General features: G+C 45.2%; 1 protein-coding gene across 12 annotated transcripts in view; it reads right to left on the bottom strand.

The window, feature by feature from the left end:
- Positions 1 to 17,745, bottom strand: part of hts (adducin 1-like protein hts) — a 118,792-nt gene that overhangs the window by 72,190 nt on the left and 28,857 nt on the right. For all 12 annotated transcript variants that reach the window (XM_037426733.2, XM_037426734.2, XM_037426738.2 and 9 more), the window contains exons 2-5: positions 10,514 to 10,700; positions 5,331 to 5,619; positions 1,425 to 1,655; positions 270 to 404 (exon numbers count right to left, since the gene is read on the bottom strand). In XM_037426733.2, coding sequence (XP_037282630.1) covers positions 270 to 404; positions 1,425 to 1,655; positions 5,331 to 5,619; positions 10,514 to 10,683 — 825 coding nt within the window. In that variant the 5' untranslated portion in view covers positions 10,684 to 10,700. The remainder of the gene's footprint in view (positions 1 to 269; positions 405 to 1,424; positions 1,656 to 5,330; positions 5,620 to 10,513; positions 10,701 to 17,745) is intronic.

The raw sequence follows: 17,745 nt of genomic DNA, 5'->3' as shown, positions 1-17,745 counted from the left end.
TTCGTTTCAGAGGAACTTATCAATCTAAATGTTACGATTATTCTGAATGAAACATGCCGTCCACGGCAAACTTTTCATCGTTGTATCCGATATGCGGTGGATAACATATCGTTATATATGGTTTTTTTCCCCATAGCCCCAATGCATAAAATGAGACTGTTAAGTCGACCCATCGTTATAACCGATATATCGTTATATGTGGTATCGTTATAAGTGGACTGCACTGTATATCAGCATACCAAAGATGAAAAGAAAACCTAGCATCAAACCTTGCTGTTGGGTCCCAGGCTCCGCGCAATTTCATGTGTGTCGGCAGAGCTGCCTCTGTATTCATGGTAGGTGACCTCCCCAAGCAGGGCAGCATCAGGTGTGATGGGCAGGAGACCTTGCTTCAGTGATGATACCTAGAAGATACACATGTCAAGAGGCAAAAAATTGAGGCTCACACATTGTACCCAGATTCTGTTTCAAACAGCAATTAATTTCAAACAAGCACTTCAATATCTGATAGCTTTTACAGTGAAAACGTCATTAATATAATTCTTTACAATAACTTTTCTCAGCTGCTACACTCTGAAATTAACGTTCGACCCAAGTACCGATAGGGTCCCATTTTGCTTCCTGGATTTGATGCCCAAAAGCAGCCTCTCTACACTAACACTTTACAACTTGACAGTAATAGTGGTGAAAGCTCAACAAGTTGACGGCATCTCTCAAGGCATGATGAAACTGCCTGCTAAACTGCTGCTTGAAAGCTTACATGCAAACTTTCGAAAGCGTATGCCTCCTAATAAGCAGAGAAACTTCACTATTTCAGACTAGGGCAACACACAGCAGCTATTCTTGTGATGAGAAGTGACGCTTTACCGCATTGGAATTACGGTTTAGGCCATGCGTCTTCATTGGTTCGACATTACAAGTCGAGCACAATACTCGTGCGGAACCAGATAAGCTATCGTGTGCTAAAAATTGTAAGAGCACTATTTATATTGCATTAGATCCAAAAAGATTTCTGTACTTGAATATGAAAATGTGAAAACGATTACAAAACTACCACATGAGCGCTGCACAAGAGCTACCATGAGGAGAGTCTGGCGAGTCTCTGTAAAAGGTGCACAGTGATTGGAAACAGCCTCCAACGTCATTGGGAGAGTGAAATGCGAAAGAACATTTTTTTCTGGTCTTCTGAGGTTTTGAAGTTTAAAGGCCATTACCGTGCACAAGTTTAAAGGCATTCCATTACCGTGCACAAATTTCGATGATTCTTTCTGCTTTCATCTTAGTATTCGGTACTGCATAAACTCCAGCGCTGCAGCATACAGAAAGAAAAAAAAAATGCGTCGCAGGGCCCCTTCAATGGCATGCTCACTGCCACATCCTGCTGAAAATGAACTGTGGCAAAATTACATGGTGTGCAAACTCACCGCAACACAGGGTGGGTGCTGGAGATGGATTATACACTTTATGTCAGGTCGGTTTGCATGGATGGCAGCATGCACCATATAGGCTGGCCGATTGAAATGGAACGTGGTGGTCCCAGAGTCGATGACGTTACTCTGCATGTCCAGCTTCAGCAAACTGGAAGCAGTCACCTCGTGGTACAGAAGCCCAAATGGATTTACCAAGAAATGCTCCTGGTCTTGGCTTACACGCAGCTGCAAGGACAATAGAAACACACTGGCTATTTAAAGAACACCTGCACACAAAATAAATACAAACAGGGACTTTAAGTGCAAGAAAAAGCAGGCACTTCTTTCATAGGCAACATCAAAAACAGCAATTTCTCAATACTTACCAATGAGTGTCACGAGTCAAATTAAGCCCATACTACCGTAAAAAACAGTGTATAGTCCAGACCCACATATAGCCTGAGGTGTATTTCGAGGATAGAAAACGGGTAAAAAGTTCTCGCCCTAATAAAGTCCAAGCAAAACAAACTAAAAACATTCATTCACATACTTATTGATCATAGTCTAATCCACTTTACTCTGAAACTCCAAGTTAGACATGGAGCACTTCTTGAATCAAGCACTTCTTGAAGGCACGACGAACGAGTGCCTCGCGATTGAAGGCACAAGCTTTGATTGATTGATTTGTGGTGTTTAACGTCCCAAAACCACCATATGATTATGAGATATGCTGTAGTGGAGGGCTCCGGATATTTCAACACCTCGGGTTCTTTAACGTGCACCCAAATCTGAGCACATGGAGGCACAAGCTTTGGTGATCCGCATGCACAGCATCGCTGGCGAGACCCGTTTCAGCTGTACGGCAGAGGCCACTACCGGCCCTCCACCCCTCATCCACTCCATATGTTTGCACTTTACGTGGTCCTTAAACAGTTTATTTAGGCACCCATCAAGCGGCAGAGCCGGAATGCCCTCCCGGGCAACGACGGGCTCGGTGCGCAGGGGTCGCCCAGCAGTCGCTTCACAGAGATGACATAGCAACGCTTTATTGCTCCCGAACGAAGTCTCTCAATTCTCATTCAGCAACGAAAAACGCTCCATTTTTCGGCCTCTGGAAACTTCACAGGCCTCTGCACACAAAGAAGACTTCCTTCCGTTTTTCTTAAACACGAATTCGTCGCTCATCTGCGCCAAACTACCACCCTGCAGCGTAGTAGCCAATAGTTTTGGCAGCTGAAATAACTTTGCTCTTAAAGGCAGCCAAATCTACTGCTTTCGCAGACTTCACAAACGTATAACCTGGTGCAATCGTGGCCGCCAGGAAGTAGAAATAACACTAGAGCTACCTAGCACGAAGCACTGATGACGATGATACAGTCGATCCTGGGTATATCAAGCTCTGATATACTAGAATTATTTTCTATATCAAACAGTATATATCAAACAGTATATAAATCCCCGTGAATTTCCCATACAAAAGTATGGGACTGTTGCACACGTACATCGAATTCCCGCAGAGCCGAAGCCCAGAAAGTGCATTTATTTTGACAAAGATTGCTCATTTTTTGGCCACATTATAAAAAGTTTCAATACCATCTCGCGCGAAGGCGATGAAAAGGCGGTGTAATTCGTTGGTTAGCCAGCTTTTGTGAGTGCACCAGAACGTGATGCGCGATCTGTAGTAAATTGTAACGCATGGACACAGTGTTTCCAAAGAGGCCAATTGCCAAGGGCACCAAAATCACATGAATGCGAAGTGACTCGGCGCCCTCATTCCTTTCCTTGTTTGTTCCCGCACAACGGAACGCAAGCCCGAAAAGCATAACCTACAAGATCCGCAACCTAGTGATTTTTTTTTTTGCGTTTTCTGTTATTATTTATAGAACACACACCTTTGGAGGCTACGCCTTTTTTTTTTTTGCTTTTCAATTTATGCTACAAAGGCACTAGTGCCATCACCAAGATATCAATGGCAAGGTACATGGTCATTCGTTGTTTCTGGACAGCCTTGTCACTTCCCGCTTGAGCACTTCAGTAGTTCTCACTTTTTTTCCTGCTGAATCTTCCACTGGGAGTCGAACTAAACATTGTGTCGCTTGTAGCGATAAAAATAATGACTGGTGCTTGAAACAACAACAAGCAAGACATCGTGCACAGTTTCCTCGTGGGCTTCTGCGACAGGCGATGACATAGTGTGCACCATTTTAGCTGACAACAGCGTACGGTGCCTCAGTGCATTTTGCTATTTATTAGTAGAGTCCACGGACTTATAACCATTTCCAGGCGCCACCTCAAACATGAGTACAGAAAGCGACTTTATCGGTGCAGATGACGACGTCGTTGTTTCTGACTGCGTGATGCTGATATCATGGTTGACGTTGCCGGTGCCCCGGAAGTGGACCCGTGCAGTTGTGAAGACGTCAACGCTGCCACTAAACAACACTTTACCGTGCTACAAAGTTTGCATCGGTGCTCACCGGCAATCACCGCTATTATGGCTAAAGGAGCGAAATTCGCTTATTTTGAAAGCTTCAATGCTCTTTTAATGAGGATAACTCGATGAACATGACTATTTTCACAAGAATAAAGTGTGGCAACTTGCAAGCTGTCACCTCTTCTTGAGCATACAGCGAGCGATTATGATTTCCGAAAGCCGTTTCGAGAGTTGCAATGCATAATATAAGCCTAAAATATGCATATTTTTTATATGAAATGATCAATATATTGAACTATTTTGTGATGCCCTTTGTGTTCGATATATTCGGGATCGACTGTAGCGTCCGCAATGCCAAAACCGAAAGTATGAGTTCTCAGCTAAAAATTCTTGGGATCAGCATATAGTCTGGGGCCAAAATTTCGTATCACAGAAACAAACAAGCAAATCTTGGACTATATGCAGGTTTTCACAGTATATATCTAATAAGCAACAGCACCGATGCACAATGTACATTTCACATCTAGCTGTGTCTCCAGTCATGATTAGAACATTCTCAAAAAGCAGTATACTCATTTGAAGCATGCAGTGGTTTCAATAAACCTAAGCTACTGTGGGTGCAAGTGGTCAAATGGTTGAATTACACATACTTGCAAATGCACCTTTCGATTCTCACTCCCCGAACAGTGGCCACTAATAGAGAGCCTCAATACCAAATCTCATCCTAGAAGTATACTTATTTATTTATTTGCTTGACAATACACCATTTCTGTGGTGCAAGAGACGAAAGACATATAGGTAAATGTCTTTACACTGCTAGCAGTGAAGTTAAATGGCCACATATTGTGAGCGAAACAGATGTATGCATGGGAAGGGGGTAAGAGGGAATGATTAAAGTGACTAATGGGTGCAACCGTATGTCCTTTACCACTTGCCCAATTTGGTCTGAAATAGCATTATGCATCTCCCAGTGTGAGCTGACAAGTAGTGCCTCCCATTGCTCCTCGTTATGATCTATACCAATATTTCCTAAAAATATACTTATGGTCATCTAGCTTTGTTTTACACCCATGTGAGATGTAAAATAGTGTTGGCCTGTCACTGCTACACTTGAAAGGTTTGGAATAACATTAGTACATGGGTATTCTTGCACTACATTCTGATCGAATGCAGCTCCGATGTCTGAAAATGGAGCCAGTTTCCTTGAGATAAGCAGTTCAACACCTCAGCTGCTAAGCTACCCCAGAGGCAGTGCTCTTTACTACTATATTAGAAACATATGTACTTCATTTTGAATAGACTTGGGTAAGTTGATATTAGCTGGCTTTTTTTAAATTCTAGCACAAGAGAAGAAGCACACATGTTTGTGTGCCCCTTTTCTCATATTAAATTTCTTGCACTACAGTTTAAAAAGAATCCAATGATTACTGTAACTCTTGCAAAAGGAACAGGAACGGAAACCAAATTACATGAGAGTTTACACATACCGTGATGTGGTTGAAGGCTGTTGTGGTCCATCCATATGCATCTAACAGGCGACAGAGAGAAGCAAGCTTGCAGCGCAGCAGCTTTTCTCCTTTTGAATAGCGCAAGCCATCAATCCCACGGACGTCATTGATTGGAACCAAGCAGCGTCCACCTCGAATTGTTGACTGCTTTGTCGCATGTGGCAGCAAGAGTTCGGTCACCTGCTGCAATGCTGCCATATTGGACGGTGTGTAGCCCTCCGACAGTTGCGACTCAATGATGCGTTCGAGCTCCTCCCGGAACAGTTGGCTGCACACAGGCAAACAATACAAAATGAATGTAAATTACATGCTCCTCCACACATAAAGTTATGATGTCAGTTGAATAGAGAATCAGAAGACATGGGTGGCATAAATTCTAGACCAGCATGCTAAAACCATTGCAATTTAATAACAAAGAATGAATACCCCGCCGATTTGTGTTTTCTGGACTTCCAAGCATATATCACACTAGTGTTCCGGAAATGAATCCAGAATAATTCCACATTTACACGAACCCGGAATGGAATGGTGACAAAGCTTGGAGGATTGGAATGGAATTAAGTGCATTTTAATGGAAATAGAATTACTACCTTTTGCGAAAATAGAGCACATTTTTGTTGATGTGCTGTTTTTTCAAGCTTCATACATTAGTAAGCCAAAACCTCGAATTTACCAAAAAACAGTAGTTTAATAAGGCTTGGCTGCTTACAAGTACAATCATACGCAACGCACCTACTATAATTCTGTCCTTATATAGACTGCGTTGCTCCAAAGTTCTTTATTCTTCGCATCACCATGGCTCTATTCCAAGGTATCTGTCTTGCGGAACTATACATTGGCGGCATACCTCCTTTACACATTGTGATTTTTTTTGCCCCTCGATGGTGCCTCAGTCGCCATCGGCAGCTTGGATGCATATACGAAAAAATGCTTCTCTGAGTTTTGGTGCATATTGACGCCGGTGTGGGTCGCCATCGGCAGCTTGGATGCATATACGAAAAAGTGCTTCTCTGAGTTTTGGTGCATATTGACGCCGGCGTGATGGTTGTGTTTACTGCAAGCTTTCCTAAACGAGCTTGTCCGCAGTCTTGCCACATATCAACCCCCCCCCCCCCTGCAATACTGTCTCCCTTGCCTACACACACGGTGCATTTGCCTGAAACTATTGCAAAGGTCTGTAGGTCAGTGCAGCACATACTCATACACGATCAACTGTGTGAACTGTGTGTGAAATGAACTGTTGTACAAGATGAACCACACAGAAAGTGCGCCTCCCCAAATCCCTACACGATGATTTGCTAAATCGTCATTTTAGCATTAACGCATTTAAGCTTAAACAATATTAAAACATAATTCGCTTAAACATGCAGTGTAGAAAAAAGGCCTGCTTATTCACTAAATACTAACCTATTCACTAAATACTAAACGCTTACTTGTCACAAAAAGCACTAACCTCCTAATAAGTGAAGGTAGAAAAACGCTGATTAGTGAAACTTGCTATTTTGCAAAGTAGTTTGTGAATAGTGCTGACTCGAATAACTAATACAGTGCCAAATATTTAGTTAATGGGCATCTATATGTGCATGCGCATTGCCACATCAAAATAATTCAATTACAGAAGTATATATAGGATAATAAGCAAATTGTAATTGTTCACGTAGATTAATTAGTGTCCACCAATTCATGTAATTACCACAGCAAGATACACAGAGGCATGAACAAATCACAGACGAGGACATACACGCAAATGCGCACATAGAATATCAGGATTTGGCCGGTATCGTATACTGTAGCAGCTAGCTGTCTGAAGACTATTTATATTTAGGCCTATATGTGCATGCGCATTGCCACATCAAAATAATTCAATTACAGAAGTATATATAGGATAATAAGCAAATTGTAATTGTTCACGTAGATTAATTAGTGTCCACCAATTCATGTAATTACCACAGCAAGATACACAGAGGCATGAACAAATCACAGACGAGGACATACACTCAAATGCGCACATAGAATATCAGGATTTGGCCGGTATCGTATACTGTAGCAGCTGTCTGAAGACTATTTAGGCTCCTACTTTGGAATAGCACACTGTAGTGGCTAGCAACCATAGAATTTCGAAAAATAATGGACTTTCGTACAAATCACCGTCCATCATTCTATATATGTACGTCATCACTTAGCAATAAATTTTTATTCTAAAGTAATCGATAAAATTAAGATTCGCCTGAAATTTTTTTGAGGCCTCTCAATTACTGCAAGATGTATTAATAGTAATAATTGTTATTGAGGTTTAACATCCCAAAACCACCTTATGATTATGAGAGATGCCATAGTGAAAGGCTCCAGAAATTTCGACCACCTAGAGGTTTTTCGACGTGCACCTAAATCTAAGTACGAGGACCTCGATAATTTTCGTCTCCATTGAAAACGCCGCCGCCGGAATTCGATCCCGCGACCTGCAGGTCAGCAGCTGAGTGCCTTAGCTACTAGACCGCAGTGACAGGTTGCTGCAAAATACACGATGGTGTTTACGAGAAATCTTGCAACGTATGTGGCTCATGGTAACCTAGTTAAAAAGACCAAGAAAGCATTCCCGGTTAATAATGGCTAATGTTTTAAGCTTTACTAGCTGCTGGCTATAGGAAAGAGATGCCGTGAAGGTAGTAAAATACGCTCAAAACAAGTAAATACATGTGTTCCCATATCACGTGATGCGAATAGACAACGAAGGTAAATGACACGTCCTAACATGATAATCATGACATGCGTGTCATGTAAAGCAGGGCTATATGCTACACTCATAGCGCACTCGCGGCCGTTTCGCTAGCTGCACATATACCAAATTTGGTATCCCGTGACGTGAATAGATGACGAAGGCAAATTACACGTCCAAACATGATAATCATGACATGGAAGTGATGTACGGTATAATTTACATCCACCTCATAACATTGTGCTGATATTGAAGTGACATTTCAACCTTCCTTATTCGTGCTCCGCATATCATCGATTCCTACTGTACGTGGGATCTGCAATTTTTTGTTTTCAGATTGTGCTAACCCTGCAAATACCATAGGTAGCAGGAGAACTGCCTCTATAGAAACTAGTAGTTTGGTTGTACACACACAACTTACCACATATTTTAAATCAATATAAATATGTGAAGTGCTTTTCTGCAAAGAAACTGAACGCACTTTGTAAACATGCATTCAATGCATGTTTACAAATGAATGTTTACATTTCCTATTTTTTACAACTATTGTTTTCAATGTTGCACTTATCAGAGCCAATTGTGCGTGATTTACAATAAGTCTTGCACATATTCCTGTCTTCTTATGCATTGACTGTTTTCATTAATCTTATATTATTTAGATCTTGTTTTGTACATTTGTGTGAATATTTAACTTAATTTTGAGTTGCTGCCAATATTTCTTTCCTTTTTTTTCATACAACCGTCACATATGCCTTGTAACAGACTATCCACTCAGTCAAGCTGTTTGACAACAGCATTTAGCAGATAGAATCCTTCAGAACTGTTGTATTTCTGGAAATAAAATCTATTCTATTTCGCAGCACGAGATAAGTCACCAAGCTACTATCCCTCAACCGTGATAACATGTTTAGTGTAGTTTTGTAGTTCTTATGCATCTGATGACATCAGTTTTATATTGTTACAATAATTCTTAGCTCAATAAAGCTATCAAGATATACGTTTCCTATGTTGAGGAATTGTAGGAGCGGAATTGACCTGCCTGGCCATTCCCGGAATGGGCCAAGTTTTTCTTTCTGAGAAATCGAAAATAATGGAATTATGGCAACTTGTGATTCCCCGGAGTGGAGTTGGAATAGAATGGAGGTGCCCATTCCGTAATACTGTAGCACACACACACACACACACAGCAGCCTACTAGCACCATAAACAAGTAGCAGCTTGGTGTCAAGCTAAGTTCTGTTTCACTTTCTTAAAGCCAATCCTCAAACTTATTACTGCTCATTCACACTATGAAGCCACAGATGCAACAATAAATGAACATCACATCTATGATTATCTAGGTTATGGCCAAAATATTTTACATATTCTGATGGCTGGCATTTTCATAACCATAACCGTTACCACAACGTGAACATTGGGCTTCAACTTCAACATGCCTAAATGCAGAAAAGCTTTACAGCATTAAATTCTAGGACTTAATTCTCGTGCTGCTAACAAGTGCACTGGAATAATGTGTTCTTGTGAAAAACCTAACGAGAGCAAATTTAACATGAGTGCTGTCCACCAGTCAATGAAAGTAGCTTTTTAAAGAGAACCCACAGCTTCAGCTACAATTTTAGAACATGAGACTTCTATAATTATTAATGCCAAATCTTGAAACCTGGTGTAATAAAGTGCACCTACTGTGACTACTACGATGCCACCTTGCCGATGCAATTGCGTGCCACCTGGCCGGTGCAATCGCAGTAGTCGCAAGTTTTTGGGGTAACAACAAATCAACAACAACAAAAAAAAAAAAACATTAGAAGACTGCACAGCACACAGCGTTACTTCTAGTAGGAAAGCTGAAGTTCCAGTAGGTGCAATGAATCGGACATAAACAGTGATGTAGCTTATGAGCGGCAGCTCTGCAGAATGTTCTAGCCTGAGTACAGCAAAAGAAGCAGGGCTTGTGTTCCCAATAGTAATTGTTGGGGTTTAATGTCCCGAAACCACCATATGGTTATGAGAGACGCTGTAGTGGAGGGCTCCGAAAATTTCGACTACCTCGGGCTCTTCAACGTGCACCTTAATCTAGGCACACGGGCCTCAAGCACTTTCGCCTCCATCAAAAATGTGGCCGCCGCAGCCAGGATTCGATCCTGCGACCTGTGGGTCAGCATACGAGTGCCTCATCCCCTAGACCACCATGACGGGCTAGGGCTTGTGTTCCTATCGCAGATTAGGAGTCTGCTACTCTACAACAGACAAGTACTTGCTCATGAAGTCACTTAAGTGCTCCAAATCTGCCACTGAAACTCAACAGTAGTCAAGCACTTGTATTAATTTGCAGAAGCACATTGGACGACAGAATAACATGCATGCTAGGAATTAGAAGCAATACACAAACTGCAGCTATTATTAAAAAAAAAAGTCAAAAACGGATATGCATAATAGTGTGGCTTACCTATTCATTATCATTTCCACACGCTTTCGGCGCTCCATCTCCTTCATATCTTGCTCTATGTCTGGCGGCCTCCACATTTGCCGCTGTGCCTCGGGGTCGTCAGGGTCGTACCTCTCAGCCTTGGCCTGGCCATCTGACAGGCCATTGGTCTGAGCCTTGGTCTCTGCCATCGTCTGTTAGTGTCCTCCTGTAAGAAGAGAGCAAAATTGCCCAAATTATAAAAAGTGATACATATGAGTGATAGACACATGGAAAGCTTTGCACACATGACAAACACATCAAGGTCAGTCATGTTCCTACAGCTCTGAATGTGTCCCCACATTGTTACAATATTGCCACGTTTTATTTCCCTATCGTCCCAAAACACCACACGATTCTCAGCGCAAACCGCGCCTGCAGTTTTCGAGAAGGTTCTGTAGTAGATCATTTCGATAAGATCACGCCCACTGGGCGAACGGTACAGATTGTTCTGGAACCTACGCCACCGCCAGCGATAACGCTAGAACATTCGACGGCAAGAGTATAAATGCCGACGCGCTTCGCCGCTTGTCAGTTGTTGATCGAAGGCCGACGCTCCGTTCGCCGCTATTAGTCCGAGACTGCTATCTGTGCGAGACTGCTGCTGTAATTGGACTTTCCGTTTACCGGGCACAGGTTCGCCCAAATAAACAGTTAAATCCCAACACGAAGTCTCCTGTCGTCGGCCACGTCACGACCCCGTGACATCTGGTAACTGCAGGCGCGGTTTGCGCTGAGAATCGTGTGGTGTTTTGGGACGATAACAGAAACTTGGGAAATGGAACGTGGCAATATTACAGTGCTTGAAATCACATTGTCAAACAGCACCTTCTAAAATCTGAATACTAACATCAGAAGACTTGTGCATGCACACAGTCTTGCTCCTCCAAAGCAATTTACACGCGCAGCACCAACATGCAGTTGTGTCAAATGCAGTATATGGTCAAACAGAGCCAGTTAAACCATAAGTGGATAAGCATGTCCAGATGTCCAATAGAGAGGCCATGTCCACATCAACACATCAAGTTTTTCACTGCATTTACATTCAGTTTACATTAAAAAATGAGCATATATAAAATCTCATATCGCTGTACAAAGGCTGCGAGAGGCACCAGTTATTGAAGGAGTATGGTTAGGTGTGTGCCCTCTAGTTCACCCCCCCCCCCCCCCCCAATTCTTACTTAGCCGAGGAATGGGAAAGGTATGCCTTACAGCGAGATTTCACCGTTCCATCCACGCAGCCGTGTTTCTGTGTGATACGAATAAAGACCGCTTATTATTTATGCCGTGTGGGAATGAGAGTTTGAGGCCATCGAAACAGTGGATAACTTCTCGGGCGAGTTGGGCGTTTGCTAAATATCTTGTGTCATTGTGTCGTAGCGTGTGGGAATGAGAGAGTTTGAGGCAATTCGAAACAGTGGATAACTTCTCGGGCGAGTTGGGCGTTTGCTAAATATCTTGTGTCATTGTGTCGTAGCGCAAAACTCGAAAGAAAACAGAGGAAGGAGATGAAAGAGAGGCGCTGAATACGTGGAAACGATGGTACTGGCAAGGCAGAGAGGGCAGGCAGAGGAGACAAGTAGGAAACGCGCCTCGCAGCGACGCATCATTGGCCCCCATCAAGTGAGACGCCGCCAACGGCGCAGTCTATGAAGAAGGGCTTGGCTGCGGGGCGAGCCGCCGACAAGTCGCAGCGCCGGGATGGGGGCCGCAAGCAGGGTGCGCTGGCGGCACGAAACCGCTGCAAATCGGAGACCCGCGCTTTGCGCGAGCCAAGCTCAGCGGGAGGCGCGCAGCTCGGGGCAGGCGGGTGTACCCGAATAATGCTGCTACAGCAGGTTCGCATTTTACGCGGCGCTCAAGTGCGAGGCCACATAAATCTGGGCGGAAGACGACTCTTTAGACGTCTCTGAACAGCCGAGTAAATGACGAACCGCATTCCCTTCAAGTCGTGATCGAATGAATGCCATAAGCTAAGGCAGGGGTCTCAAACTCACCTCAGCCAGCGGGCCGCAGACATGCATGCAATTTAGTCCCGCAAGGGCCGGGACAGTGAAAAACGCAAAACCGGGGGGAGGTGGGGGAGTTGGCGCAACTTGTCAGCATACCTTTCCATTGGAAAGAAAACCAGTACCCAATACGAGTCATTCCTCAAGGACATTTTGTGTCAGGATTCCAACATGTCAATATCGATCTCCAAAATGACCTGGACGCCACAAGAAAGAAAAAAAGAATCAAAAGAAACCGTGCGGAGCCAAGACGGTCACTTGCGGGCCACGTGTTTGATACCCCCGATGTAGAGTGTCAGAAACAGCTTTGTTTTCGATCCCTCTTTGTAAAATTTCACAGGTTCGTATTCAATAGTGAAACATGCCTTATTTTATGTAGTTAACTCCGTCGCAACGTGTTTCACACACGATATGAACGGGTTCTCTCCGCAGGATCAGCTCGCCCCATTTCGCGGTGTAGAGGACATCGGTGTCACCAGAGAGTTTCCTAATATACAATAGAGGGAACTCTGGCGCTAGTGTCTATGGGAGCTGCAACCAACGTTTTTATCTAAAAACGTTGGCTGCAACGCACGGTGCTTCAGCGAGCATCGGTACACACATTTGTCTAATCTTCGTACTCCTGGCCTGCTTTTGGCTCCGTGTGTCTTCGTGTGGCTTGGAGCTGTTTTGTCACGAAAAAAAAAAAAAAATCAGCAGATGTTCAGTGGTTGCGCTTCACCACCTTATTCTTTTAGACTAGTCTTTGCAAATCGGGTCACGAAGTTCAAAAGGGTTGAATCTTTCAAAAGAAAACTAAAACAGGGCAATGAACGAAGCCATAAGTGCGATTCGCCGCCCGCAAGTACGAAAACTAGGCAAATGCGCGTACTACCCATCATTCCCATGGTCGCTGACCGATCGCAGCGACCGAGTCCCTTCTAGTTAATTTTATGAAACGCTTTGGGTGTCACTACTTAGAGACGCGAAGAGGCGACCCGTTAAAAAAGACCACCATCACAGTTGCCGCGCTACGTTCGCAAGGAGGGCAGCCGACACGCCCTTTTCAATAAGCCGAACGGCAGGCAGTCTGCTATGCCGAGACGAACGCGGCTTCACATCAAGTGCTCCAAGGGCGGATTCCGCTGCTACAGGAATTGGCCGCTCATTGGCACGCGTCGTTCGGCAACGGTCCGACCTCGTCGACCCCGAGCGGAGAAAGAAAAAAAAAAGAAAAAAAAAAACAGAAGAGGGAGCAGGTCGTAGGGCCGTGTGGAGCGCTGCAGAGAGAGGGGAATTTATGAGTCTAGCCACCCTTCTTTGCATTCGCCTTGGAAGCCCGACGACGCAAGTGCAGACGCACCTCTTCCTGTTTCTCCTCTGTTCCGGGATTCGGTTCACTGCAGACGACCCACACCAGAAAGTCCTTCAAGTGTATGTATATTCAAGGAAGATTTAAAAAAAAAAAAAAACAGCGCTCATGTAATTAAGGGCCGAAATTCACGTTGCGTTGCTTTGAAATATCAAGTGTTAAAACGCAGGTGGCTCATGAAGATCAGCCAGCGCATACAAAAAAAAAAAAACTTCACAAAAAGCCGAACACCTATCTCGTAGCTGGCAAAGTGGACAGTCGATACGCATGACTGGGATCGAACCTCTGCTGCAACCACCGACGCCGCGACGCGCAGAAATGCCAATATTTCGAGCATCCAAACCACTCTAACTCCTTCAGCTTCACAGAGTGCGGAAATAAAATACGCCTAGCCTGATAAACGCATTCAAAGCAAGAGTAAAAGGTCGAGACAATTAAAGCACGAGTCGGAGCGTTCACGGAGTATTAGTGTATGTGTATAGTACCACATTCCATGCCGACCAAGACGTTGAGGCAACAAGATGACGTAATACAGGCCCGCACCAAGTAGAGAAAGATCACAAATGTCAGGGGTGTAGCCCTGTCGCTTGGGGGCTCTCACACTAACAATCGCCGCCTTGAGTCTGCGCCTGGAAAACGTTGATCGCCAAACCACATAATAGGCGCTCCACCACAGTCCACTCAATCGCAAAGCATGGCAGCAGAGATCGGCAACACGAAAGGTGCTTTCTAGAAATAATAAGAGTGCACATTTCGTACTCCACTGCTATCATACGGCGTATATGGTCGCGACGCAGTTTGGGGCAGTGTGTATTCTGCGAGGACGTCTTTCCTTTGGCACCTAAATGGGCAACAAAAAGGTTCGCCTGCACAAAGGGGCGCATCAGGCGATCGGTACGACAAATTAAACCACGACGCCAAGCGAGCGCGGTGGGCCACAAATGGGGCGCGCCCGAAGCGAGGCCGACATCTCGTTAAAAATGCCTATACGACGTCCGCTGCTCGCTCAGAAGCAGCGATCAATGCGCAAACTGTCTGTACAAACGCGTGGCCCAACGAGGACAGCCCAGAAGCGGACCAGCTACTTTTTTTTTTCTAATTTTTAGAAAAGAAAGCACTGCTGCGCAAACACGGCGCCGTCTCGCTCCGCCTCAGTCAAGCGTGCAGTTCTGCACCCATTTTCCTCGTACTGCCTGCCGACACAACCGCTATACACCAGCGGTAGAGAGAGGGTGTACGGCACCCTGGCGCAAATCCACACGCCGTAATCGGTCAGCTGTCAAACGGTATTCATTTCACAGCAGCGAAACTAAATGCAGGAGAGACGGGTTCAAAGCCTCTGCGAGCATCTTGCATGTGTGACGCAAAAAAAAAAAAAAATGCCCGTGGCGAGTGCCGAATTATTCATGAAGGGCAACGCAAGCAAGTGACGATATCACACGAGAGGCTCTCCAATTTATCAACCAGCCGGCGCTATAGCGAAACACACCTAGCGTCGATCTATGCAGCTAAACTTCGTGCGCGACAGCTCACTCAACCACGCCCCGAAAAAGAGAAGCACGCTCCATCGGCAAGCAGTGCTGCTATCGTGGAGCGATGCCTTCTGTCTCATGCTATGCTGTTCTTATCATCCACCACTGGCGGCTGGTTGATAACGCGATGATAACGCGGGTTGATAACGCGATGATAACGTGGTTGATAACGCGATGATAACGTGGTTGATCGTGATGATAACGTGGTTGATCGTGATGATAACCATCGCTCTGACCCCGCGCGAAAAGCACGAAAAACATTAGCCTAAAAAAGCATTCTTCTACGATTGCACCAACGCGTATCCACTCCGCATCATGGTGCACTGCACTGGCACACGAAGAAGCTCTTTCCACGGGCTCCACTGTTCCGTGCCCCTATATGTGCGTGAAGTCAAGATATCGCGAGCAATGCGCGTCACCAAGCGCCTCTCTTGCGAGCACCGTCACTCGAAGCACGGTTCCACATGTTGGGTACGCTCCCTCACAGTCCGCGTTTTCGCATGACGCGAACCCAAAGCGGCTCGCGATGTAAAGTGCCCCATAAAATATTTTCAAGCATGCCAGGGTTGTGTAACAAAAAATAAAGAAAAAACATTATGGCATACAGCGTAGCCCGTAATGCCACAGATGATGAACTCTTTTAGGTGCGGTCGACTTTGTGGGAGAAACTAACAAATGTGAGTGGAAAGGCACGGAGGATAACCAAGAGAAAAAATTCCGCCATGCTACAATACACAGGAGGAGAGCTGGGAGAGTGGATTTCTCTCCTCGTCGAAGTCACATTCACAGCACTAGTTACAGTGCTTACAACCGATTGATTAATTGATATGTGGGGTTTAACGTCCCAAAACCACCATATGATTATGAGAGACGCCGTAGTGGAGGGCTCCGGAAATATCGACCACCTGGGCATGCAGCCGAGTACCTTAGCCACTAGACGACCGCGGTGGGGCAGTGCGCACAGCAATGAGTGGCTATTTACGAAGTGAAAAGGAAAGAGAAGGCGCTTTATTCTGTCAACTTATTGGAGCCAGTGCTGTTTCACATGGAACCAGGCCCGTAGCCAAGCTGTCTATATATATATATATATATATATATATATATATATATATATATATATATATATATATATATATATATATATATATATATATATATATATATATATATATAAATGACTCCAACAAATGCCCCCGAAAAATATGCCTGGTCACGAGCCTGCACGAAACCCAACGTTCCACTATAAAAACTGTGCGGCTTCAGTCTGGAAAAAAGAAAAAAAAGTGGGGAGGTGTATCACAGCGAAGGTCGACCGCCCACGCACTTCCAGTCCTCAACGCGGGTGGTGGGCGAAAAGCTCCCTCGCAGCGGCTCTGAAAACCGCGCGATGCACTCCCGAGCGTAGGCGAGCTCGCAGTTGGCCGCCCGGAGACATGCACTTATCGTCAGGGGGTGAGTGACAGACAGGCTCATTGTCTTTGTGCCCCCGAGTGGCCAACAGCGGGACCAGAAGGGCCGCACCCATTGTTCGAAGCGCGCGCACACCAGATGGAACACCTAATCGCCGCCGAGTGGCCACAGCGGAGACGCCCAGCCGAGGGACAGCGCCCGCACGAGAGAGCGAGAAGCCGCCATCCGCAGCCACCAGTCGGCGACACCAAACAGGCCGAAAAAGCACCGCGATGCTCCTCGCTTGGTCCGCTCCATAGGCGAGAGTCAGTCGGTCAGCTCTGTGCTTGCATCACGTTTAATCGACTTACACACCGTCACGATTTAATGAGCGGATACACCCTGGCTACAATGCACCGATTGATTGATATGTGGGGTTTAACGTCCCAAAACCACCATATGATTATGAGAGACGATGCACCGAGAATTCTACCCACATATCCGGAACACAAACGGAGTGAACACTAATCGACGCAGCGACACCGCCAACTTGCGGCGGATCAAGGAGGAACTCTCGGTGCACCTGTCGCACACAGAGCCATTCATGCCGAATTCCCCTTGCGTCATTTCTCCTTTCTTTTGTCGCCGCACCGAGAAGTGCGGGCGAAGCGACGACGTGACCTGAATCACTTTTTTTCCCCCCTCTCTTAAGCGTCCGGCAGTTCTCGGCGGCGCCGAAAGAGACTACAGCGGCAACGGCGAAAGACGCGCATATAAAATACATATAAGTAACGCGCGCACACACACAATGGGCGAATGCATGCAAAGCAAGCGGGCGGAACGGGTACGACTACCCGCGCAAGCGGCGTCACTTCAGGGACGCCACGACGAAGGCTTGGAGGAGTCGGTCTCGGAAGTTTCTCACCGAAACAA

Source organism: Rhipicephalus microplus, chromosome X, assembly GCF_043290135.1.
Source record: "Rhipicephalus microplus isolate Deutch F79 chromosome X, USDA_Rmic, whole genome shotgun sequence".
NCBI classification, from domain to species: Eukaryota; Metazoa; Arthropoda; class Arachnida; order Ixodida; family Ixodidae; genus Rhipicephalus; species Rhipicephalus microplus.
The sequence above is the reverse complement of the archived record's forward strand: the minus strand, read 5'-3'. Positions and strand labels throughout refer to the sequence as shown.